The 26,658-nt window shown below is 44.0% G+C and overlaps 1 protein-coding gene across 3 annotated transcripts in view; it reads right to left on the bottom strand.

Moving 5' to 3' along the window:
- Positions 1-26,658, bottom strand: part of TSGA10 (testis specific 10) — a 360,446-nt gene that overhangs the window by 258,431 nt on the left and 75,357 nt on the right. For all 3 annotated transcript variants that reach the window (XM_069204318.1, XM_069204316.1, XM_069204317.1), the window contains exons 2-3: positions 23,001-23,216; positions 20,262-20,327 (exon numbers count right to left, since the gene is read on the bottom strand). Coding sequence is in view for 2 of the 3 variants with exons in the window: in XM_069204316.1 (XP_069060417.1) it covers positions 20,262-20,327; positions 23,001-23,216 (282 nt within the window). In the remaining variant the exon portion in view is untranslated. The remainder of the gene's footprint in view (positions 1-20,261; positions 20,328-23,000; positions 23,217-26,658) is intronic.

The following is a 26,658-nucleotide window of genomic DNA, read 5'->3' as shown; positions in this document are numbered from 1 at the left end:
TAATTTTCTCATTTCTACATACTGTTGTTGGTGCTAAACCCAGTTAGTCCTAATATTGTGAATTCTATTGCTAAAAGTGATTTATGCCAAGATGTACATGCAACTCAATCTGTGTTAACAATGTGTGTGTTGAATACAATTGTTGTATACACAATACAATTGTTGTATACACACACATTTGTGACGCTCAGCGTGATTGTGGTGGGTAAGTGCAGTGCCATTGCCTTACACATTACGTCTGTGATAAGCCTGACTGCTCTGTGCCAAGCTACCCAAGGGTGAGCGCAGATTATACAGCGAGTGGAATGACCCACCCCTGACTGGACTGGTATGTTCTGCCTGGCGAGGTCCTTGCCTCAGCCAACCAGAACGTGCCGCTTCCAACAAGCCATTTTAAATAAAACTGGATTTTGCTGCAGTTGCCCCCAAAATGTAATCTTGTGTCAAGTCTCTTCTGATAAAACAATATATTCTGGCTTACTCCATTTATTTGTTATTATTTTTATAATGGCTTGGCTGTTTTAGGTCTGTCAGACTTTGATTGAAACTCCCAGCTGTTGTTTTGGTGTTTTTTCCAACCTGTTTAGAAAAAAAGTCCTTCTGATTATATATAGTTGAAGGTAACATTTCTCTGAAAGAGAGTCAAAGTATATTGAAGAACCAAAAGATTATGGGGGTTATTCTAACTTTGGAGGAGTGTTAATCCGTCCCAAAAGTGACGGTAAAGTGACAGATATACCACCAGCCGTATTACGAGTTCCATAGGATATAATGGACTCGTAATACGGCTGGTGGTAAATCCGTCACTTTTGGGACGGATTAACACCTCCTCCAAAGTTAGAATAACCCCCTATGTTTTTATCTGTTCTCATTGCTCCTCAACATCAGACCAAGAATTCCATCTGTCTTCTACGAGAACATCTGTTATTCTGGAAAACCCATTTGGTTTCCATTGCAAAATCATCCTTGATTTGATGACCCCTTGTTTTAAAAAATCCCATTTTGCAGGAGAGTTGGCATTTTAACATATGGGATATGAAAATGGTTACTAAAAACTGAGTTTTCCTTGTAAGAAACCAGTGGAGTGTTCTATATTGTACTTTTATGGGAGCGTTTACTAGGTGTAGTATATTTCTAATATTGTTGTCTTCCAGCATTACCTGTATCAGCTCATTATGTTGGCTAGGTTCGAACTGTTGCAACACTCTAAACCTGAAAGAACGCTGTGCAAAATAGGCATGATAGTAGGGCTTTAAATTGGGAAGGGCACGCCCTCCCTCTTTAATTGGTTCTTGTAAAGTGTTTAATGCAAACCTGAGTTAAGAGCCTTGCCATAAGAATGAAGAAATTAATTAATTCATGTCCTTAAAAAGAAAAGTTATGTGCAATACAGAGGGCATTGTGTAAAAGAGAAAACTAAACATTGGGGAAACGGACAACTTGATTACAGCTACTGGGTCTAAGATCGAAAGAGGTAGTATCTGCCACTTAGAAAATAAAGCTTAAGGTTGTGCTACTAACGGTTGGTAGTTTAACTCAAATAGATCGTCTATTTATTTGTAAACTTATTACCTTAATACTTAATTTTGGATGCTGATTATAACAGCTGCGGAGCGCATGATGTAGAATGTGAGAAGGACGATTATTTAATAATATCTCCATCTTACGTTTTTTGATCTTATAACCTTGAGTGCCTAGTGTACGGTAACATTTCAAACACTCTCTCTTGACATAATGTATCAGGTTTTAAGAACAACACGATGTTGTTTACACACAATTTAATTTGAGACATATAGTGGCATAGGAGAACAAATTATATTATAATTTCTAATCGCAATTGTGAGAGGCTCCAAAAAGAGGGTGAACAGGATAGGTGACAAAGGGCAAACATGCCATGTCCCACTCTTCACTTCAAAGCTGCCTGCTTCCTCCATAATGACGAACAGTTTGGCTGCCACCCCCTTATATAATCTAGCGATGACTTTCTATAATTTGTGTGGGAAATCCAAATAACCCTAAAATACAAAAAAGAGTGTCCCAGACCACCAAATCAAAAGTCTTTTCAGCATTGAAATAAAGTGACTGAGGGCACCTGTTTTACCAAAGAGATATCCTAGGCCTCCATTAAATAATTCATACTAGTATTAGGATGTCAGCCAGGTGTAAAACCATTCTGGTCTCTATGAATTAGCTTACCGGCTATAGCATTAAAACACTTTTCAATTAATTTCATGTAAATATTGTGAGCATCTGAAAGAGAGATTGCATGATATGATTTGGGATCTGATGGATTTTTGCCTTTCTTTAAAAAAGGACCTAGTGCACCGCTATTTAAGCTCTGAAGGCATACCAGACCACTTGGAGCAGGGCAGTATCAATATTTCTGTCAAACAAAAATTAAGAATTCCAACTTTTATTTCCCTAACCCATGTCTCATTTCATAGTTTCTATTAAATACTCAACTTCTTGGAATCCTGACCCTATTGATATCTCTAATATTCCATTGGACTACCAATGGTTCTTTTGGGCTCATGAGACTGGCAGGGCCAGGAGTAAAGGCTTTGTATGAGCTACTCCCTTTTATTTTAACTATGGACAGCTTGCTGGTTTCACCTATGTAGAAATGCACCTTAGACCTGTTCAGTGAAAGTAACAAGGCGGTCCATGTTCTCTCTCAAGTTTAAAATGTCCTTTAGCAAGGAGGCCAAATAAATTGTTTAACTGAAACTGAAAAATGTCAGGGCTCTCAGTTAAAAAGCAGGGCAGCAAAGGGGTAATGTGCTGCTGAATTCAAGAGGAGCCGTACTAACAGGATACTGTAGGAAAGTGCCCCTTTTGGACATGGTCCTCACCACTTTTTTGCCACTAGTACTGAGGTTTTTGACTGAAGGTAAACTGGGTTCCTGTTAACCAGGTCCCCAGTGCCAGTGCTCTTTCACTGAAACAAGGTAACAGGTCTAATTGTGCACAATTGGCACACACTTCAGTACCTCTGTAAGACCCTAGTAAATGGTACCCCTAGTAACTAGGGCCTCGGTACTAAAAGGGTCCCTAAGGGCTGCAGCATGTATTGTCCCACCCTATGGGACATCCTACAAATTGCACCTAGCTTGCCATTGCAGACTGTGTGCCATGGTGCAAGCCATGAATGAAAACACAACACAGCACACTCATTGTGTGCCAAGCCCAAAATCACTGCATCTAATAGATGCAAGTCACCCCTACAGCAGGTCTTAGAGCCCTAAGGAAGGGTGCATTAAATATGATGCGAGGACATACCTGCATTAGCAGATATGGCCCTGTGATGTCTAGTTCGATTTCTAGATATTGCAAGCGAGCAGGGAAGCCATCTTAAGGTATGTACTGGGCACTCGTCATTACGAGTTACCCAGTTACATAATGGGTAAATCCATACTGATGTCAGTATTGGATTTATTATGACATGCACTGAGAGGGCACCTTACAACACTACCAGACCTGAAGTGTGCTGGCTGACAGGTATAGACCAGCCTGACACCACAGACAGTTTTCTGACTCCCTGGAGGTGAGAGCCGCACTCTCAGAGGTCAGAAACAATGCATGCTTGGAGGAAGCTGTTATCCCCTCCTCCAGGAGGATGACTAGTGAATCTGAATACCAAGGCTAGGGACTTCTTCAAAGTCCCTGCCACCTTTGATATGCAACCTTGGCTTCCCCCAGACCTGGGAGAGGCCACCCCTGCCCTCAGGCCCATTTGACACCAGGACAAGCAGGAAATTAGCTATGCAAGGAGGCATGTTGCACTACCAGGCTAGTCACAACCCTAAGGTGGGCAGCCTGATATGCTCCACAAAGGAAAGGTTCCACCACCTTGTTTTTGGTGGAATTAGGAATTCTGGGAAAGGGTTATGCCCATCCCTAATGGAAGTGGTCATATAGGCGGTGTTGTCACCCCAGGGATAAGTAGCCCACTGGCTGCCACCCTACAGTTCTCTAAACGCCCCTAAATTGAGTATTTAGGTAGCCCCCCAGACAGCAGAAACTTAGCTTCGTTTGACCGAAGAAAAAGGAGTACAAAGAAGAGCCGGCCAAAGCGAGAACTGTGGACCAGCCTGGACTTTTGGTGCCAAACACTGCCTACCTGCTGCTGTCTTAACAATCGCCCAGACCAGCTCGTCCTGCAGCTGTGCAACTCCCAAATACCTCAGAAGGCTGCCAGCACTTCCGAAACCAGCCAGCGTATCCCTTGGAGTGGAGGAACCACTTGCCCGCAACCTGCAGGCAACGACCGTGATGTCCGGTCCACCGATCTGTTGACCACCGGGTCCACCAACGCAGAAGTCACCCAGGAGGAGGTCACCATGCTCCAAGATGACAGACTCGTCTCGCTACCAAGTTTGGAGATGCCAGGCCCACAAGGAGCCACTCTGCATCAATACCTAGTGTACAAGAGCGGTTACAAGCACCAAGGCTTGTTAGTGTATGGATCAGACACCACCTCTACAAAAAGACGACCTGCCCCCAAGGGATGATAGAAGCAATGAGGCTGTGCACAAGAGTGGCCATACTGTTTGCTTTTCTCCCCCCTCTGAAGGTCTAACCAAACACCGTGACTGCATTTGACGCAGAGGACTAGCCGACCAAAACCCGAGCTCTCCCGACCCTTTTAGATGATAAGCAACTCTCACACCTTAAGCCCTTCATGAGCTGCAGCAAAGGAGAGGTCTGCAAGAGATGTCTGCAGAAAGCTGCTTCTGGAGCAGGCACAGGCGTCCCAAACATTTTTTCAGGGAGTGGGGCATACCAGACTGCTTTTCGCGGGGCCGCGACCGTACTAGGGCAGGCAGCGTAACACTACAGCAGTAGAGTTACGCTGCACTGTAAGCCTGCACACCAGGCTGTACCTAAATCCAGTGGGGGCCAAGCCCCACCCCGTTACCCCTCTCTGTGGACGCCCAGGGAGCAGGGTCACCTATTGAGAAGTAAACTGCCCTGAATGTGTCACGTTGTATGCAAATTCGAGGGGCCTTGACATTCCCTTTCTGTCCAGGGCCCCAAAAATCCAAGAACCATCCCTGGTCCACACCGTTCTGGCCCATGCGGTATGGGAATAAAAAGAAGCCATTAAAAACAGACCTTAATTGTATTTATACTTCTGCTCGCAATTAATATGCAAAATAAGAATGTGCAGCAGTTCTTGTATATTCAGGAGGTGGACAATTGCGAGAAAAAAAATCGCATTGCATTTTTGTGATGTTGTTACAGAATTTGTACATTACATCTGTCCTGGTCCTCCCATGAGGACCTTACTCGTGGTTTGTGTTATTTATTTGATGAAACTCGGCAAACAGCAACAATAACTTTAGATAATCAAGCATGTAATAAGAAACAATACCATAAATGTATTTTGTCATCTACAGAGGACCACTCTGCGCTTTCTCTTTCTATCCGGCTGGAAAAGAGGGTTTATCAACCGGCTTTTCCTGTAGGTGCCTTTTTTTTTATTTTCTTATTATTATTTTTTTCTTTGCTTATTTTATTGTTTTCCTTGTGCACTTATTCTGCTTTTATCCCCTGCGCATGAAATCTCGTTTCTTTTTTGTTCTACTTAAGTACTGCTTTTAATTACACCAATCCTTCCAAATCTGTTACTTAAGAACAATTCATAGTGCTACCGCAAATGTTGCTGCAAAGCTTGGAATTTGCATAACTTTAGCCTCGGAGGCTTTAAGCAAACTGTATGTTGATTTAATGTATCGAGCAGGAAATCATAATTTGGCGGAGAGCGAGGATAACATTACCATTCATTGTTTGGCCCGGCCTTACTGAGTTTGCTCAGGTGTTTCCACTTCGTCTCACCTTGACCTGTTGTGGTTCTGTCCCCCGGGGTGCCCAGCTTGTTTGTGGTTTTCCTGCTCATCGCTGAATTCATCCTTTCCATGGCCCGCTCAGAAAGAATTAAGGCAGAACCTTCAGTGCTGATCTCATCTAGAAGCCTGAAAACCTTTATGATGTCATCTTTTGTGACATGTTTCATTATCCTGAATGTTTTTGTTGCTGCTGACTGTGTTTTATTAAACAAATACTGAATATTATCAACTTTTTTTTTTTTAATGTAATTAGACCACCTCCGAAAATGAGGAAATTGTAGAAAATACCTGCGAATCTTCTGCAAATAATGTATAATGCATATGATGTAATGTACGCAGAGATAGTCGAATCTCCAACAAATTAAAACACATATATTAGTGCAAGAGAGCTTCTCAACAACATTCCACCGACTAGATACCTCAAGGAGAGACATCACAGCTGGTACCCACATCTTATGAGAAGAGAGTCTCCTTTTGTGTACTGAGTTAATGGTTCCACCTTTGAGAGCAAAATCCTAGCTTTCCTGCTTGTGATTATGGGTTACCTCTCCCATCTCTCTCAAGTCAGGCACTGTTTTTTTTTTGAGCCACAGTGGTTGCATGACAGGATCTTCACCCACCACAGATACATCATCTTCTTCTTGGGTTTATCACTTTCATACCTATTCCACCCGAAACTTAGGTTTCTCTGCACTGGGGCTCTTACCAGTACGAATTTGTTATAGCCTGCAGAGTCTCCTTAATTGGTCATAACTATATGCTTCATAAGGTTCCAGGTCGAACTCCTGGGTCTTGGACTCTATTTCTGACATTTTTACTTTACTAAAGTTGGGACGTTTTTAGAAATTTAGAATCCCCTTTTTGGATAGACCAACCAAAGTAAGGACTTTTAAAACTTTTTTGCTAGAGTTGTAGAGACCAAACCAGGGCCTTAACAATTATTTTAAAAATTTGCAAAAAATATTTAGTCAATAAAATGTTTTTAAAAGAAATTAACTAAAGACAATTTGGAGAGCTATCTGTGTGCTCACAAGAATTGACCAAAAGGTATCAGCAAATGCAAAGTCTTTATCCCACCGCTGATCCACCAAATGAAGGAGGCTGGCCCTATATGTTGTGTATAAAACGAGGCACACTCACTGTGTATGGGGTCCAGGAAACCAGACGTTGGTTTCTAGAGGCGAAAACTAGATCACCTAATGCTCTAATTTTTGAGTTAGCTTGGTCGAGCAGTTAGGTCAGTCTTGGAGAAGTGCAAAGCATTTGTTGTACTCACAGTATTAATCATGCAACTCACACATTCAAAGGAATAACTTGAGACTAATTTATAAACATACTTCAGATTTTTATATACATTTTAAGACCAAGATTATCAAAATTGGTTAAGTACTTTTTAAGGTATGGATTTTTGAAGTTTTAATAATTGCAGTCTTTCTGTGCATAATTAGCACCACAGGAATCAATAGGAAGACACGTTTAAAAATACATTTAAAATCACACAGTTCCTTTACCAAGTTCCGCTTTTGTAGGTTGGTCAAGGTCATCGGTGGTCACACTGTGCCAGCTGGAGAAGTTCGGACGGCTCCTGGTTCTGGCGGCAGCAGTGTTGAAAAGTCTCTTCGAGCTGGTGCAGGGCCACATAGGGGGACCACTTGAAAAAGGTCTGTTCTTGCAAGGTTAGAGGTGGTTCCTTGGGGCCTCCTTGGAGGATCGAGGTTGCAAGGGGTGAGGAGCCCTTGGGGCACAGCTGGTTCTTCGTTACAGGGCACAGGGCGGCCGGGTGCAGAGCGAATTAGTGAGCCGGGGGCTGTGCGCAAAGGAGCCCTTTGGATCTGGAGGAGTGTCCCATTGAAGGTCTCTTATAGGACAATGGGGGAACTCTGGCTGGAGGTCCAGGATGTTCCTCAAGTTCCCCGACTAGGGCTTCCTCCCGGTCCCTTTCTCAGCTCTGGGCGAGCTTGTTTTCTGGGTGTCCAACCTCAGCTGACCAGCCCCCAGGGTATGTGGCACAGTCCGGCCACTGGAGGGCGCAGTGCCACCAAACTTGGCACACTTGCAGGGTTTGTCCTGGTGGTCATTGGTGTGTAGTCGGGTCAAGCTGCGACTTCCGGTTTGGGAGATATTAGCCGGTTAGGGAAGTGACCCTCCCTGGGTTGCTGGTTCTTGTTTTGTTGCAGGGTGGTATCTCCACTCTGGAGGGAGTTCTTGAGTGATTGGTGAAGCCTGGAGGTCCTCGGGGTTTCTTGAGTTATGTCCAGTGTCCAGCTCCAGCGGCGATTGTCAGGTCCTGGGAGCAGTAGGCAGGGTTTGGCGCCTTTTCTTTGTGGAGCAGATCCACGGTTCTCATACCTTGGTTTTCTTAGTGCTGGTCTTATTTGTGTCCTTCGAATCTGATTTCTTGGTCCAAGGATGCTTGCTAAATACTGAATTTAGTGTGCGTTATAGGGGGAACCTGGTAGTGTCCAATGGAACACTTATCTTTGGGTGGCTACACCCACTATAGTGACCACTCTCTATGGGAAGGGTCACTTTCCTAATCCTAATTGGCTATTTTACTTCCATCTAAAATGGAGGACAATAAAATGGAGGGTTAACTTCGCAGGCAACACCTTGGGGTGGTGAATGCCAGGTGGGGCCACTCCTCCTACCTTTTGTGTGGTGACCCACCTTTGCTTCCGCCAAAAGTGGGGGCTTGCAAAGGGGGAGGAAATCTGCTGCTAGCAGCAGGCCTGGGGGTCGAGATTCAATGGCGGTAAGCCCTTTGAAGCTCACCAGCAGGGAAGTGCACATTCCTGGGGGAAGGGGTGTTAGCACCTCCACACAGGAAGGGCATTGTTTTACAAACCAGAAAGACAGGCCTCTCCCCCAAAGTTTGTATACTGGCTGTCTGGAGGTGGCAGGCTGGATAGAACCAGTCATCAACCATGCCAGGATAGTTAGCCTTTGCAGGGGGCACCTCTAAGGTGACCCCTGGGTACATTTTATAATAGATCCAGGACTGGTACCAGTTTGGATTTATCATTCTGAGTTGTTTGATACCAAAAACCCAGGGTTCACAGTAGCCATCATGTAGCTGGGAAACTCGTGTTGACCAGTGTCCAGCATACATATTAAAATGGCTGCTCTGTTCACTCACTATGTCCCAGGTTTGGCAAGGACACAGTGGGGGCATATCGCTCATGCAGCCATGCCTTCACATATAATATGGTGCACCCTGCCTTCAGGCTGGAATGCCTGCTTAGGGGTGTCCTACCCATATTGCAGTGTATGGTGGACAGGGCACACAGGGAGTGTGCCATGTTGAGTTTGTGTTTTGCACCAGGACACCCAGTCTGCAATGGCAGTGCTGGGTGCATCTGAATGCATGGCCCTGGATGGTGGCACAATCAGTGCTGCTGCCTGTAGGGGCCTACCCTTAGTACCCCACGCCCTGGGTACCTAAGTACATTTTACTATGGACTTATAGTGGTTGCTAAAGGTGTATCCCATTACCTTTACAATATCTTAGGGAAAGAACACTGGCACTGGGAACCTGGTTAGCCTGATCCCAGTGCACTGCAGTCCACGTTACATACAGAAAGCCAGCCAAAAAGTGGGGGGGTAATACAACAAGGTGCCAGTTTCCCACAAGTGCTAAACAAGTGGGAACTCACTGAGCAGTATCATCTGAACTTTGCTGTATCCAAGGATAGTACCCATTACTCGAAGGTATATGTGGTTTCCAAGCAAGAGTAAAGATGGGAGAAGGAGGACCACAATAAATTTCCTAGACAGTTGTACCACACTTGACCTTTGTTTACTGTCACATAATTTGAATTACTGCAGGACCGCTAGGATGCAATCCATCAAATATGAGTGAGAACGGTAAACTGGAATGAAAATCGGATTTGGCTTGCACTACACAAGGCTAATGGTGTTATCTTGTTTATATTTACTTGCCTTCCAGAAAGTACCTTTTCAAATGCCTGTCAAATCATGCCTTCCGGCCATGCAATTTATCAACTGCCAACTTTAAATGGTCTAGAAATTCAATTAAACTCTAGTTGTCATGGATGTTATGAAATCAGCTATTAGCTGGAATCCAAGAGTGCACTTGATGCCAATAGTACGCTTCAATTCTATATCAAGATGGTGTGCCTGGGTATGAACTGAATGTACCATATAGAGCCTCACCTCAGGAAGCCAGCACTTGAGACAGTGTGTGAGAAGGAACTCATCACCTTTGTGGTTCATAAAGTGATTTGTGCTGAAAAAACAAGTATCACCTTTTGTCTGAATAGCATCAGCAAAAGCCTTGATAGCTGTGTTGCCATAAGTTTAATCGATCCATTGAGTACGCTTTATTGCAAGAGAACAGGTGTAGCATCCACAAGACACAGCCCTAATTTGTGTTTGCCTCTAAGCAACACTAAAGTAACAAGCTGTTGGACCATGCTGTTGATATAAAAAAGCATGCTAACCCAGATGAAGGTGCAAAAGAAGAACCACTGGTGAGAAGACAAAGTCAGTATTGCACCAAAGAAGAGAGATGTGGGTTTCTGGTTGGTGCAGAAGGTGTCCTACGCCGGATGGATGACTGAAGTCTGGTTTGCTTCGCTGGATTCTGCCAACAAGCCTTGGTAAATGCAAAGCTCACAGTTACAGGAAAATGGCGCTGGCCGGGCCGAGGGAGGACCAGGTCGACTCTACCTGGAGGGAGAGGGGACAAGGGAAGGGGAGGGGGTTCTCAGCAACTCACAGAGCCCTCAGAAGACCAGACAGCGCACACAGGAGTCCCACAGCACAGGGGACAAAGGAGGTGCAAATGGAGGCCCACGCAGCCCGACACAAAGGATTCCCACACCGCCGAAGAACCACTCAGGAAGCTGTGCGTCACAGGATGGAGTGCTGGGGGCCTAAGCTGTGCTGTGCACAAAGAACTTTGTGAATGGTTGCACACAAACCCTAGCAGCTGCGAGTCACATGGTGCACAGGGTACTGTCTTGCATGCGGAGGCAAGCTCTTACCTCAACCAAATTTGGACAGCTGGACGTTGGGACTGTCGGAGTCACTTTAGTCCACCACCCCTGTCGCTGGATCCACACTTGTCATCTGGAGAGGGGACCCCAGTCACCAGTCGTCACTGCAGAGAGATACCTGCTGAAGCAGGGAAGTGACTCCATCACTCAATGGGAGATTCCTTCGGTTCTTCTGGTGCAGGCTGGAGATAGGAAGTCCTTGGAGGATGCACAACCTGGAAACTGTTGCAGTTGCTGGCAGGAGCTGAAGATACAATGTTGCAGAAGTCATCTTTGGTTCTTTGTTGCAGTTTTGTAGAGTTCCTGGAGCAGCCAGCTGTTGATCTGTCTGTAGAAGATGAAGTAAAGGATGCGGAGGATTCCTGCTGGTGTCTTGCAATCCAAATCTGAAGAAACACCCAGAGGAGAGACCCTAAATTGCCCTGAGAGGGGGATTGGTCACCTAACCAGGTAAGCACCTATCAGGAGGGGTCTCTGACGTCACCTGCTGGCACTGGCCACTCAGATGCTACCAGAGTTCCCTGACCATCCTGAAAACAAGACGGCAGAACCCAGGGACACTCTGGAGGAGCTCTGGGCACCTCCCTTGGGGTGGTGATGGACAGGGGAGTGGTCACTCTGCTTTCCCCTTTCCTTTGTCCAGTTTCGTGCCAGAGCAGGGACTGGGGGTCCCTGAACTGGTGTAGACTGGATTATGCAAGGAGGCCACCATCTGTGCCCTTCAAAGCATTTCCAGAGGCTCTGGGAGAATACCCCTCCCATGCCTCTAACACCTATTTCCAAAGGGAGATGGTGTAAAACCCCTCTTCTAAAGGAAATGCATTGTTCTGCCTTTCTGGGGTTGAGCTGCTCAAGCCCCCGGAGGGCAGAAGCCTGTCTGTGAGGTGGCAGCAGCTGGGGCTGCAGTGAAAACCTCAAAAGGCTGGTATGGCAGTACTGGGGTCCATAGTGGAGGCCCCAGGGTGCATGGAATTGTAAACGCAATACTGGAATCAGTATTGAGGTACAATTCCAAGTTGTTAGACACCTTACATGGCCATATTCGGAGTTACCATTGTGAAGCTGTACATAGGTATTGACCTATGTGCAGTGCACACTTAAAATGGCGTCCCCGCACTCACGAAGTCCAGGAAAATGGGCCTGGATGACGTGGGGGCACCTCTGCTAGTGCAGGGGTGCCCTCACACACAGGTACTTTGCACCCAGCCTTCAGGGTCTGAAGGGCTGACATACAGGTGACTTATAAGCGACCTGGTGCAGTTAAAATGGCTGTAAAATAGAGCATGCACTATTTCACACAGGCTGCAATGGCAGCCCTGTAGAAGCCTTTGTATGGGCTCCTCATGGGTGGCAAAAGAAATGCTGCAGCCCATAAGGATTCCCTGGAAGCCCAATGCCCTGGGTGCCTATGTACCATATACTAGGGACTTAGAAGGTGGGCTCAGTATGCCAATTAGGAGTGAAATACTGAGTCACTAGTACATAGTGACACATTTAGAAACTGAGAGAGCATGAGCACTGGAGTTCTGATTAGCAGGACTCCAGTGACAATTTAGAAAACAGTTAAACACACTGACAAGCAGGCCATAAACCATAAGCACAGGGGTCCCGACTAGCAGGATCCCAGTGACACAGTCAAAAACACACTGATATCAGGCAGAAAGTGGGGGTAACATGCCAAACAGAAGGTACTTTCCTACATTGTCCAGCACATGCTGAAGGACAAGAGGTTGGTACATAACCAGAAAGAAGTACAGAAACATCAAGGAAACGTCTGAGAGTGATCTGTCACATCCTTGAATGGCTTAGAGAAATAAGTGGAACCCCGACACAACATCATTAGGGCTTCTTGATTAAGGATTTTGCGTATTCTGCAAGAGGATGAGGGAGAGAAGAGGGCAGATGTGATCACACATATTCTGTGAACAGAGGTGCTGGGCATTAGGAAGCCACTCTTCTGGAAGTGTGTAAAGTATTATATCTGATCAGAAGAGGCCCAAGAAGAGGCATGCAGTGGCTGGGACTGTCCTTGTTACCCTAGTGAGTTGAGTTTCTAAGGAGAGACCAGAGTCAATAAAAACACCAAAGTTGCAAACCGTTTTGCTGGAATAGGTGGAGAGTCCATCACTTAAGGAAGGCCATTTTTCTAGGTCACTTAAAGTAACTGATAGCTCGGTTTTGGAAAGTATTAGACCTAACATCTGTGAAGTGGTTTTCCCCTTACTTTTTGCCTTCAGGCCCAGTATATTTGCTGACTTCATTCTTTCTAGCCTTGGGACTTGGCACACTTTACCACTGTTAACTGATAAAGTGCTGGTGCGCTTTCCCTAAAACATGGTAACATTGGCTTATACCCAATTAGCATAATTAATTTACATGTGAGGCCCAGGGCCTGTAAATTAAATGCTACTAGTGGGCTTGTAGTACTGGTTGTGCCACCCACTTCAGTTTGACTTTAAACATGTTTCAGGGCTGCCATTGGAGATCCTCTGGGTGCAAATTTAGTCTGCCATTACGACCTGGCAAAGTAAACCTTTTGCCTGACCCAAACCTTCCTTTTTGAAGCATATAAGTCACACTTAGTGCAGGCCCTGCAGAGCCCAGTGGGCATGTCGCAATTTACATGAAAAGTAAGACATGTGCTTTGAGTTTTGCATGCCCTGGTTTGAAAAACTCTTACATTTGTTTTTCAGTACTGCAAGGCCTAGGATAACATTGGAGATGCTTTATTACATTTTATAAGTGTAATTTCCAAATGGGAATAGATCCCAGTTCACATTTGGGTTTCTGGAATTGGAATTTAAAATCATAACTTATGGTGAAGTTGGATTTTAAATTACAGTTTTGAAAATGCCACTTTTAGAAAGCTGTCATTTTCCTTCCTCAGACATGTGGTGTCTGTAGTGTCTCTGGATCACATTACTGGGGGTAGCTGACAGTTTGGCTTTGTGTATTCCTCCTTGACAGTCACACACAATCAGGAGCTTAGGTGTAACTGGATGGGCCACCACTGGTAGGTGGGGGGAGAGGAGCTACACTTGAACAGGCTTTGTCCTATCTCGGCACAAAGGGCTGCATACCCCTGAAGTTAGTCTGGAGCCAGGAACGTGGCACATCCTTGCACTCCAAAGGCCTGCCTCCAGAAGTTTCTCCCCAATTCAAAGACACAACTGTGTATGACTACTGGACCTCAGACACCAATTCTTCAGTACACTTCTGGACTTGTGGATACTCTGCCAGGAAGAATGACTGCTGTGCTGCTACAAAGACTGCCGCTCTGCTGGACTGCTGCTCTAAAAGAACTGCTGCCCTACTTTGCTGACCTGCTGTCTGTTGCCCTCTTTCCTGGGGAAGAACAACTGGATCTGCAACTTCTTCTTAAACCCAAGATCTTAGAGTCACTCCAAGGGCTAGTCTGCCGGCCTCCTGACCTGAGCCTCAGAGACATAAAAGGCTCCCCAGCATTCTGAACGAGCTGCAGCGAATTTCTAACCCCCAAGCAGTTCCTCTCAGGTCCTGGATTCTTGGTGCTGCTCGGGGCCTGAAATAAACTTTTGAGCTCTTTGCGAACGGGCATGTTCACACCAAGACTTTGCAGTTTGCACTGCAAATTAGTGCGCAGCTACATCAACCTGACTTTTCGCACTGCAGCATCAACAGCTCGCGGAGACAAATACTGCAAAGTATCCCACATCGCTCTCCCTGCTCCTTGTGGCCCTCTGCAATGCAAACAGGACTCCTGGCCCAAACTTGAGAAGGTAAGCCGTCAGCGGGACTAGCCTTGACTGTATCCAACCAGCGCTCCATATCGGTCAGCATGCACTTTTCAATTTAACCCAGTTGAGTGCGACCAGATAGCTGCAGTTAGTGCTTTGTGCTTTTAGGCACTATTAAACACTTTGACCCTCATTTTGACTCTGGCGGGGAATTTGCTTGCCTGCCAAAGCCAAACCCGCCACTAGACCGCCAGAGCTGGCGGTTTGCAGACCGCCATAATACGACTGCTGGCAGCCGTCTGCCATACTTGAGGTGGAAAGTCACGAGCTGTCATGCTGGCAATGGGCGGTGCAGAGGCGGTTCCATCGCCAGCACCGCCACGGCAGCAGGACTCTGACGCCGTATTATAAGCCGTAATACAGCTTGGCGGAGTCCTGCTGGCGTGGTGGTGCTGGTGATGCAAGACCACCAGGACCCATCCCCTCCCGGACGTCCTCCTCGACAGAAAAGGTAAGTGTGCGTCTGAAAGGCGGCAGGGGTGTCTGTGTGTTTGAGTGCGTGTCTACAGAGGGGGTGGTGAATGCGTGCGTGTATGCGAGTGAATGTGAACGTGTGTGTGCATGTATGTGCACATGTATGGGGTGTCTGTGTGATGAATGCGAGTGAGTAGGGGTGTCTGTGTGGATGAATGCAAGTAAGTGGGGATGTCTGAGTGCATGTTTGTGAGTGAGTGGGGATGTCTGAGTGCATGTATGCATATGCTGAATGGGTGTGTATGTGAATCCATGCATGCATGAAGATTTGGGGGGTGTTTGTGAGTGTGTGGATGGTGGGGGGGGATGTGTGCATGTGTGGGGACATGTGTGTATGTGTGTGCTGGCGACAAGAATGTAGATTCCTGTTGCCGGGCTCGTGACCACCAGGGTTTTCGTGGCAGGGTGACCGCCTCAGAAAGCCTGGTGGTTGGTAGTCTTGTAATCTGGCCGGCAGGCGAAGGCTGGCCGCCAGGTGGGAGGTGCTCACTGCCGGCCGCGGCAGTGCGACCACACCGGCAGGCAAGGTGGGGTTGTGGAGTCTTCGTGTCTGCCAAACCCCACAAATCTTAATGTGCTGGTCCTAACCGCTGGCTCCGCGGTGGAAGGACCGCCATGGCGAGGTTGGCGGTCACATGACTGCCAGCTTCGTAATGAGGGTTATTATTTGTATTAAAGTGATATTTCTGGTTCCATTGATTGAAGTTTTGTCAATTTTGGTCATGTTTTATTTAATAAATTCAGCTCTATTTTCTAACCTAGTCTGGGAACTTTTGGGTGGTGTTTTACTGTTGAGGTTTTGCACAAATACTTTAGACATTGCCTCTAAGTTACGCCTCAATGCTCTGTGCCAAGAAACCAGGGGAATATGCACTGGTAAATTTTGGGTTTGCTTCTGTCTTATTCTGACAAGGACTATGGTTGCTGCTTGACCAGGGCTCACACTCCATTAAACCAGTAACGCAATTTCTCACAGAAAGGCTCAATTTGAGAAATGTGCAAGTCGTCCTCCCATGTATACTGATTAAGGACTCTGTTAACTCTTCCTGTATGAAGTCAGGATGGGATTGATTTGTATGTCAGGCTGTTTGAATAACAGTTGCACTGCATTAGTGTACATGTAGAAGTGCATTCCCTTTGTAGGCAAAGGAATGCCAGCAGAACCACATAGATATTAGAGAGTAACAAGGAGAGCACTATCCCTGCAGCACTCCACAAACATGATGGGTGGCTACCTGCATATTCCCTGTTAGATCCCATCGTTAGAGGCGAGATAAGGAAACACTGACAGCTCTAGCTCCTTCCTTTCAACCTGAAATCCTATCTGCACGCTACTTGGCAAATAAATTAGCTCTCACAGTTAGTAATTATTTCTATTTTGTAATATTTTATTGCTATCCTTCTTTATTGTATTGGATAATTCTGGGAGAGCTAACTTATATATCCAGCTTTATCATTTTTCGAAAAACATATATTAATGATTCTGAAAATGAAAAACGGTCTAGTTATAAATACAATCATCATGTGAAGCAATTTGAGTTAAATGATGTAACCACCTAGGCAATAACATTTCAATGGGAGACTAAATTATTGTCCAGTCCCCTTCATGTTTTAATATAACACTCTATAGAGTACATATAGAACCCGGCAAGAGATATTATTGTCTGGAAAAACTGGTTGAGAAACATAACTATTGTTTAGAGAAAATGTCATCACACGTACCAGCCTTTGAGTAGAAAGATTATGAAAACAGAAAAAGGACTGGCTTGGGGCTGCCAAAATAGATGTATTAAGGCCTGTAGTCTACCACATTCTAAGTTAAGTATGATTTGTTATGTATACCATAGAGTTTCGTTTGTTGTGGTGCAAAATGTTTGAATATTTCTATATCCCTAGCCAGATAACTAGCTCGATTATTTTTTCAATAACTTTAAACTCATATTACTCAAAAGAGAATGCAAACAAAAACCCTTTTAATATGTTCACATCATTTGCGTCATTTATTGATGCTGCTAGTTCCAGGCATGGTTCAAGTAAAGTGATTGTGGCATATTTCATTTCCCTCACGTCTAGACCTTCAAAGTTCACATCCCAAAGTTAAATAAATCATATTAAAAACAAAACTGGATAGGGACGGAGCTAGCCAGACTCTTGGTTGGATATGTTTGGAAGGAGTTCAAGTGTAGTTCCCACTTTTATGGATGGGAGTCATGACCACAAACGAGAGATCTTGATATTACAGGAACCTGAGGTGTCTGAATCAGTGAGGCATTTGTTGGTCCTGATGCCTCTGACAGTATCTGGACCTGAATCCCAGCGGACAGCAGGCCTTACCCCTCCATTGCCTACATCATCCATACTAGCACCATGGCTCAGAAGGTGTGGTTGAAGGAGTGGCTATGGTGTGAAGGCAATCCAGAGATTGCCATGGGATTTCTCAGCAAGTGAAGGCGGAAGCCCACCGCCCTGGACTACAGCCTAATGGCCGGAGAGCCCTGCATTGTGCTTATTATGCGACAGAAGAGTGAGCCAAGAAGTAAAGGGAAGCTGCTCAGAGGCATATCAGAGTTTGCTTTAACTCTGAAAAGCTGCAACGATAATGTGAAGACTGCTGGGTCAGATGTTATTTGGTTACCAAGAGTTTAAGAATTTGAAGAATTGGCAGACCCTTAGCATAATATACCATGTAAAGAAATTAAAACCAAGGGTGTTAAGGAGCCAAGACAGAACTCTTCAATCAGTGGGCGACCCGGTATCCGCTGTGGAGAAAGGATGACCTGAAACTGGAAGATCTTCATAGTGCCAACCTATAAATGAGGTACGGATCCAAGGCCTTCTGAAAGACATGAGAGAAAGAAATCGGAGCATAGAGAAGAAAGTCTCCTCACTTGAAAAGTCTGGAAGACCTTAGAGCTTGGGAGGGCTGGAATGAGTCTAAGCTGAGAGGGCTTATCCAGCACATGCTGATTGGCAGAGGCTGGCACATAATCAGGACGAATCATTGAAACATCAAGGACATTTCAGAGAATGATCTGTCACATCCCTGATTCGCTTAGAGAAATAGGTGGAACCTCAAAACAGCATCAAGGATGTTAAGGATTTTGGGCATTCTGAAAGAGGATAAGGGAGAGAACAGAGCAGATGTGATCACTCATCTTCTGAACGGAGGTGCTTGGCATGAGGATTTCACTCCTCTGGAAGTTCATAAAGTGCTGCATCTGATCAGAAGAGGCCCAACAATAGGCATGCAGTGGCTGGGACAGTCTGTGTTACCCTGGCGAGCTGAGTTTCTAAGGCGAGACCAGAGGCAATAAAAATACCTAAATTAGTAGAATAGGTGGACAGCCCAGCAGGCTATGTTCCATTTTTCCAGGCCATTTTAAGTAATTGCTAGTTCAATTATGGAAAGTGTTAGACCTGGCACAATTGGCATAGTTTTCTCCTAACTTTTTTTGTTTTTGGTGGCTGGACTGTCCTTGTGGAGCTGGGGACCCCGCATAAGCTAGAGGCTGTCACACAAGCTGCGTCAAGACAAGGAGGCTGGATCTTTATAATGAACAGAGTGCTGGTGTTTCTTGACCTTAGCAGAGTGATGCAGAATAGGAGGCGAGATCTCCAGATTGTTACAAAGAAATTGCTGACAGTCGCTCCTGCTTATTGCTGTTCCCTGCAAAACTGATGGTGCAGTGCAGAGGAAAGCCTTTTGTCTTTACAGACCTGCAGACAGCAAAGGCTTTTATTAAGAGAGGAAAAATGAACTCGCCAATGGCAGGGGCTGTGGCATGCTCTGAAGAGACTTCAGGTTTGTGGACTTAAGGTAGCTGGAAGTTTTAAAGAACTGTTCAGTGGCAGGGGCACTAAACAGAGTTCCTTCTTCTTCCTCTTCCTATGTGCCATTGTTTGTATAGCCACTTCTTCTAGGCAGTGTAAATTAAGGGGCAGTCACTGGGTGGGTGAAGTACGTTACTTGTAAGTAACTAGCTGTGGTTTCCAGGTTTTCTCCTTTTTATAATGGAAATTATTCATGTCTGAGGCTATTACGCACCTGTTACACGAGCATGCAAACATCTTGTGTGTATGGCTTGAGTCTTGAGGTCATCGTGGCCTGTCATCATTTGCTATGTTTCTGAAATTTAGTATAACATCTGTCCATGCCAAGGTGGTTTCTGTTGTGTTTTTCAGCCTGGATTACTATGTCTTCAGTCTCAGCCCATTAAATGACCGAAATGCACCCCAATGGGCAAATGATGGGGCCTAGTCCAATGTCTGTGCCACGGTGAGGCACCTCTTAAGTTGGACCAGGGCAGGGTCTTTGAATCTGTTTACTTGTTTCTTTTTTTGCTGGGAGGGTCAGCAGGCATGATTCAGGTCCTAGGAGTTCTGTCCTATCTGGTGTCTGCTCTAATATGGTTATGATTTCTTTTCCAGTACACTGGTATAACTATACCAGTGTAGTGGAAAAAACATATGGTAGAGGTCTGCCTCTGAAGAGCTGTACCAGGGCCACTCTGCCTTAAAGACCATGTATATAGTAACTGGCATGTTCCTGCACATTTATCTGCAACTGTAGTCAAAACACAGTTTGCACATCAAATTTTCTCTGCTAACAGTTTCCTTGTCAATCAACAGGAATCGCAACTGATGGCAACACAATGCCTAGAATTAATTGGATCATCTTTCAGAACATAAGTTGTGTAGTGCTGGTCTATGCTTTTGTAGAGAGAGCAGGATCCAGTCAGTGTGTCAAGTGCAAGTAACGAACCTCATCTGTAGGAATTCCATGTTTTTCTCCTCATACCCTCCATCACACCAGTAGAAAACACATTTACATATTGGTCAGCTCATGGCCTCATTATAGCCATGGGCACAAAGTTGTATATCAGAGTCATTGCTTAAATTGACTTTCTCCAAAATGTAAACCTGTCCGTTTCCAGTTCATTTAGACTCTAGCAAATTGCAGTTTTTATATCTAATGAATTGCGACTTTTCTAATTTGATGAACTAAATAATCAGTTACCTCATAAAAGTGCACTTAATCTATACTTAAATATAGCAAGACTCTTCGAGATTAATAGTGAAAGTTGAGAACTAGCATTAATGTGCCATTTAGTGTATGTATATCTTACAGTGAAGATTTTACTTACAGAACGTAAATTTTGGTTTTCACTCTCGAGTACTTCGATAGTTCTTTGCTTGTGTTCAATTTCAACCTGGAAAACAATACATATTGATATTGTATATGTTAGATGTGTTACATTAAAAGCCCTCAATATGTGGTTAAAATGTCCTTCGATTTTAAGCTATGAAGAGAAGTTTTCAAATGGCGGCTATGGAACTGAAAAAGAATTAGTTGAGTGATATACAGAAAACTGTGTAATTGTCAGAATGCTTCAAGGTACAGTGAGCTGTTCTAAGAGAATAATTAACATCTGAAAGCAGGTAGGCAAGGGTGGCACAGGTCCGGTGACTGTTTAGCTTGGTGGAGACGGAAAGCTTTGGTGCTCCCTTTGAGCTCTTAAATCTCGGATAAAAAGGTTCTTAGCATCCAGTTCTTTAAATCTGAATGTATATCTTCCAGTGTTTAAGAATGTTGTGATGTAGTAAGAGAATCTGTTGATTATGGTGAATGGGAGAGTCTAAGGAAAGACTGATGTGAGCTGTAAGAAGAAGCTGAAGGCCGTACATCCTTGAATAAATTTGAACGACATTAGGAAGATTTGGACGGTATTAGTGTTCACTCCAACTGTTACTTTGCTGAGGGAAATGGTCCGTCATATTTTAATAGTTATGAGGGTTCCAAGATATAAAGTATAGGAAACAGGAGAATACAATATAGGGGCTAGCACAGAGATGGAGAGCAAATGTTGGACCTTAGTACACAGGTCTGGGTGGTTAGGTTAAAGAGATTCTGTCAATTGGTAGGAGAGGGATCTAGTATTGCCGAGAGGTATGTAAGAAATGAAACACTGTCCTGAAGAATAGCAGTCAAATATCCCTAAAGTAAACACCGTCTACAGTCAGAGAACATGGTTACTGGGGCCCTAGACAAAGGAAGAGTACTGACACTTAAAAACCTCAAACACTGCTCAAATGTCGCTCCGAAATTACCTCTTTCTACCGAAAATGCAATTTCACAACCAGGATTGTAAAGTTGCTAGGCTCTGAAAGAGTGATGGAAACGCATGCATGAGGGAAATCTGATTTAGCATTTAGTGCTGATTTTGATAATAATATTACATTTATTCACAGTAGTAGTAAATAAGCCCTGCATTCACTTCTACATCTTCACTTTTGCCTGTCCCATTATTCAAGATTTGGCTTGGTGAAATGTTGTTCTCTGTGCACATGGCCTCACTCTGGAATATGTTACCTCTCAACTTGCGGACTCAGGTCTATTTGAAACGTAACCAACAATTACAAATCTGGCTCTTTTCACACTAATGTTATGTCATTGTCATCTGTTTCACTAGTATCCAATTGAGAAATACTGTGTCTAAAAACATCAAAATACAAAACAGAAACCACTCATGGCTAAACTAACTGTGACTCTTTCCACCTGACTATAAAAATTCCCAATGCTAAGTTTCCAAAGCCTCCTCCCCTGCTCCCATCTCCAGTTCCCCTGAATATCTACTTCCAGCCACCAATAAAGTTCAGCAGCAACTACAAATACTCTGCTATTCTTTGGCCATGACATTTAATTGAACATTCCTAACAAGCAACCTTTACAAATCCTTGGAAAGTTGCTGGATCACTCCCTGAACATTAATAACCGTGAGCTCCTCAAATTCAAGAAGAACAGAAGTACAGTACCCTTCAATTCCAAATAAAACATTGGCCAGGAGTAAACTCGCCCTATCTACCATTCTAGGAGGTCCCTACACCAAGTCTCAAAAACAGATTCTTAGAGGTCACTTTAAGCAATGAGATTTGATGTCCAGATCATATCACTGGTTAGTGTAGGACACAAATTCCTCTATTTTTTTCAAGTTAGTGATGTACTTTATTCTGCCGGATGACAAATTGGTAGCCACAGGAAGCACTGTAGACTTGCAGATTAGTTAGACAACTCCTTGAGCATGACTATGTGTCAGTGAAAATGCTTCAGCCAGACATGCACTTGGTAAGAAATAACGGGACCGGGTCAACCATCATGAGGATTGTCCACTGGTTCTTTGAGGAGGTACAAACAGCCTGTCTCACCACAAATACATACGTGCAAAATCGTTCTCTTAATTCAAGTAATAAAATAAGATGCTATGCCACATAGCCGTAAGTCGCTGTGGCTCAATAAGCATATGCTGATAGGATGTTCAGAAACCCACACGATAGGCCAGCAGGATCCTTCCTGCCTTCACAATAAAACTGAAAACTAACTGCTTTGAAAACTCATAACACTTCCTTGGCCAGGATGCCCCTAAAGTTCCTCATTCTGTAGTACTGTGCTTAAAAAGTCTTCAATCACTCCCTCATCCGTATTTTCTATGCAGTATTGTGCATACCTCCCTCACTTAGCTAAACAAGAGAGAGCAATCTGCTTAATGAGAAAGCCTTTTCGAACAAGCAGGAATCGAAAGGCGTGCTTTACAGAGTACCAACCTTCACGAGGATATAATGTAACTATTTCAGCTTTCTTGTTTCAGTCAAACTGGTTTCTGCGGCCTGTTCAATCTCAGATGTGCCTAAATTCAGGTTAAGCACCACTATACAACACAGATGACAGACTGTTGAAGAGCTATCTACCTTTGTCAGCTAACAAAATCTGCGATTAGTCAGCATGGTATTGGGAAGATAGAGGGTGTTAACAAGTACTACATGAAGAGGAAGCAAATAAGCACAAATCCAAACAAATGGCCTTGGTTTGATAGCAATGTGTAGGTTACCTGTGTGGACTTAATCTCTTGCTCTGCTGTATCTATCACCAGTTCCTTGTCTCGTTCCAGTTGTTCTGCTAGTTTGTCGATTTCAGTCAGTTCTTTACACAGCTCTTCGTTTTTGCGAGTTAAATCTTTCACTTGGCCGTTCACTGCCTCCTTACTCTCTTGCAGTTGTAAGATGCGGAACTCTAAGTCATGGTTTGTGTGTTGAAGCTCGTCAACCTACAGTCAGAAGAAACAGAAACAGCATTACAGTCACTTTCTGTCCCATTTACTGCAATGATCTCAGAACATAAAGAATGCAGTTCAATGCATAAAAAAACAATATTTTGTAGTTAGATGTTTTATCATTATTTCGTGTAACTAAGCTATCGTCAAGGAGAACTCAGATGCAGCTGGTCTGTGCAACCACATTTATACCTCGAGATCTAGTATAAATCCATGTTCACTGGATACATTGAAAACATGGCACCTAGAAATCAGGGACCTTTAAGCATAATTATGAATGAGCAATACCCCAAATAAGCGGTCTCTGTGCCTTAGTACCTCCTTTTCCTCCTGGCCCTTTTATGCAACTCGGAAGCACAGCTGCCAATAGTGCAGTGATCTTCTAACAACTAATTCAGTAGAGGTCTACAAGGAAAAGTCCTATACCCAAACCCTTCAGACTCCGGGGCTCTGGCCATCCTTCTTCTCAGCAGCAGAAGTGCTAAAAGGATCTACTATGTGAATCACATGTTACTTTTCCTCAATGGTACAATGGCATTAGATAACCTGCAGGTGTATGAGTTTCAGGCCTGCTGGTAAGTCAAGCAGCAAGGTTTCTAAAGCTCTTAAAACCCTTCCAGTAAGCAACCTCACAACACTTTCACATCAAATTCAAACACACACTAGCAAAGCTAATAGTCCTGTCTGAAAGCCTTCTTGCTTTGTCAATGCTTGCTTTGTTTTGTAGTGTTTTTTGTAAAACTTCAATGTGGGCTAGCTGATGGGCACGCACTATACCAGCATAAAATACATTTGCTAAAAGTCAATATTTTTGGTTTCAAAAGCACAAATTGCCACAGCTGTCCATGGCACTAAAGGTGGAGTTACCGTGAAAGAACAGAATGTGGTCACTCATAGTGAAAGTAGCCAGTGGCTTCAGTGGCCTGACCAGCTGTCCTATGTAGTATGCTGCAGAGAGTGAAAGAAACAACTGACAGATGGATAAAGAGGGCTGACTGAAGGCCCCTTTGAGTAAGTATTTATTATGTCACTAAAGTCAAAACCCTTAGCTAACACCGCACCTAATATTCAATTATTAGATTTCCACAACCACTACATCTGCCCTTTGCAGTCCCCCTAAGATCACATGAAGTTGAAACATAGGAAGGGGGGCAACATATGTGTAGAAAATGAAACTGAACTAGTTAATATCAAGCATTACTAGATACTTTTTGACATCTAAAAATACTCTCTTTCATTTTGTAAATATAAGTACACTGCCACATCTACATTCTACTATGTCTCCTGTTTGACATATCCTTGGGTTAGCTTCAAGGTTTCGTTTTACAAAGTCAGAAAAGCCTTCCCCATTGCCTAAATCTCTTAGAGCATGCAAAATCCAACATGCAGGTAGAATATCTGTAACACCACTTCAGTGCTTATGACCTGCTTTCATTACCTCCCATGCTGGAAGAACAATTTAGGATAACAAATACTCTTAACCCGTAAGAACCAGTAGTTGGTAAAGGGAAGTTATTATAGGCTGCTGCAAACCAAACCTGCTTGACCATCACTACCAAATCAAGACACTGCGCATTAATTCACTTAGTAATAACGCAAAACACAGGCACCGGTTATACTTTATTGAACAACAGACTTGCTTTAAGGTGGCCAACTTTTATGCTAAAGGAGGCCCTTGAACTAGCATAGTAAAAAACAGGCAAAACCACTATTTTATTAAAGTGCATGCAGTGAATGATCATGAACACACCTCCTTGAGGCACAATTCAGCAGGTTTCTTCAGACTTGTGACTTTTGTACCCATATTGTGTTTAAAAGGGACACATTATTTTCGAATTCCTAGGTATTGAGACATCTTTGATACCAATGTTATGAGACTAGGCATCAACTGTCTCCTTTCTATGCCACATGTTCCAAAGGCCAAATGACAAGTACCTCACTTTTCCACAGAATCAATGTTACTTTGGCAGATGGGTTCCCATTGTACAGAAGTAAACTACCTTCATCTAATAGGACTATGTGACTCTTGTTTACTGAAACTATGCTCCTGTCCACTTGTCCACAAGTGTATTTTGTGGACTGCAGGCCCGTGGGGTTCAATTGTAGCTGGTGTTTACACTGTGCTTATTTTTAGCCTACCTTTAGGTTTGGCTACACATTGCTACAGCTGTCAGTCAGCGCTTATATCATCATCAGCAAAACAAATACAGTTAGAGGGCTTTAAGTCAGCCCCCTTCAATAACAGGCTTGTTTGGGTCAACTAATTTCAGCAAGTGCTTGGAAAAAGTGCCATTCACATTTTGGATCATACCACAGGAGTTTTTCCAATCTTATTGTTAGCTTCTGGATAATAGGTGTGTTAGCGTACTTGCCCAATAGGTGCCTCCCACTGCGGTGCCTAAATATTGCCATCTATCGCAGTACATGGAGGGTGAAGTGAAGAATTATTTTACAATAGTAATAGTGTCTGTGCTCTTATGAGTACTTCTATTGATGCTGCACCAGTGTGTATACCGCACCCAAGCGTGATCTCAGTGTTATTTTGCATGTAAAGTTTTTGCATACACCTGGTGATTTTGCACCTAAATGTGTTTTTGTGCTCCTAAATGTGAAGCCACAATGTGGCTTTGTGCTTCTAGACTTTTTTCATACTTATGCTGATGTTTTACCAAGAGTGAATTTGTACCTCAATGTGCTGTCAACAAAATGAGAGGTCAGTCTATTGCACAGCTTTTACACACTGTTACATCTTGTACTGCATTTTGTTCTCTGTACTGAATGGTTCTGCACCTAAATGCAATACCACACCACTGGTGACTTACCACCAACCTATTTGTACACCTACATTTGCTTTTTTCATCCTTGTGATCTGTACTCATTAGAGAGTTCCAATACCTATGCTATGCGCTACTGTTTAAAATAAAAAGTCTTCAGACATCAATCCCACAGCTTGAAGCAGCCTCTGGCCAACCTAAAGTACAAACTCACTAACCATGGTGGGCCCTGCAGAGAGCTCCTTCAGATTTGTGGGACTGCATGCACCACCTTCCTAACAACGACTCTCCACCTCCTTAAATTCAGATTGTATTCCCATGAAGTCCCCCGCTTCTGAGCCTGTGACGTCAAGCACATTAAACAATGGCTGAATATTAAACTAAGTGTAGGAAGCACAATTTGAGGTGCATGTAAATATATATATATATATATATATATATATATATATATATATATATATATAAGCATTAATATTGTCTGAAAAGTATTTCTGGGCAGGGGAACAGCTAAGAGCCAAAAACATGTTTGTATATGTTTTTATGTAATGTAGTCAAGTCTGCAGTTTCAACCTCTGACAGTTACAGGGGTAGTTCCTCCATTAGGGTGGAGGATCGTCACCCCCCCCCCACCCCACCCCACCACCCCTCTGCCCCCCGGCAGC

Source organism: Pleurodeles waltl, chromosome 8 (genome assembly GCF_031143425.1).
Source record: "Pleurodeles waltl isolate 20211129_DDA chromosome 8, aPleWal1.hap1.20221129, whole genome shotgun sequence".
Lineage (NCBI taxonomy): Eukaryota > Metazoa > Chordata > Amphibia > Caudata > Salamandridae > Pleurodeles > Pleurodeles waltl.
This window is presented reverse-complemented; position numbering and strand designations above follow the sequence as displayed.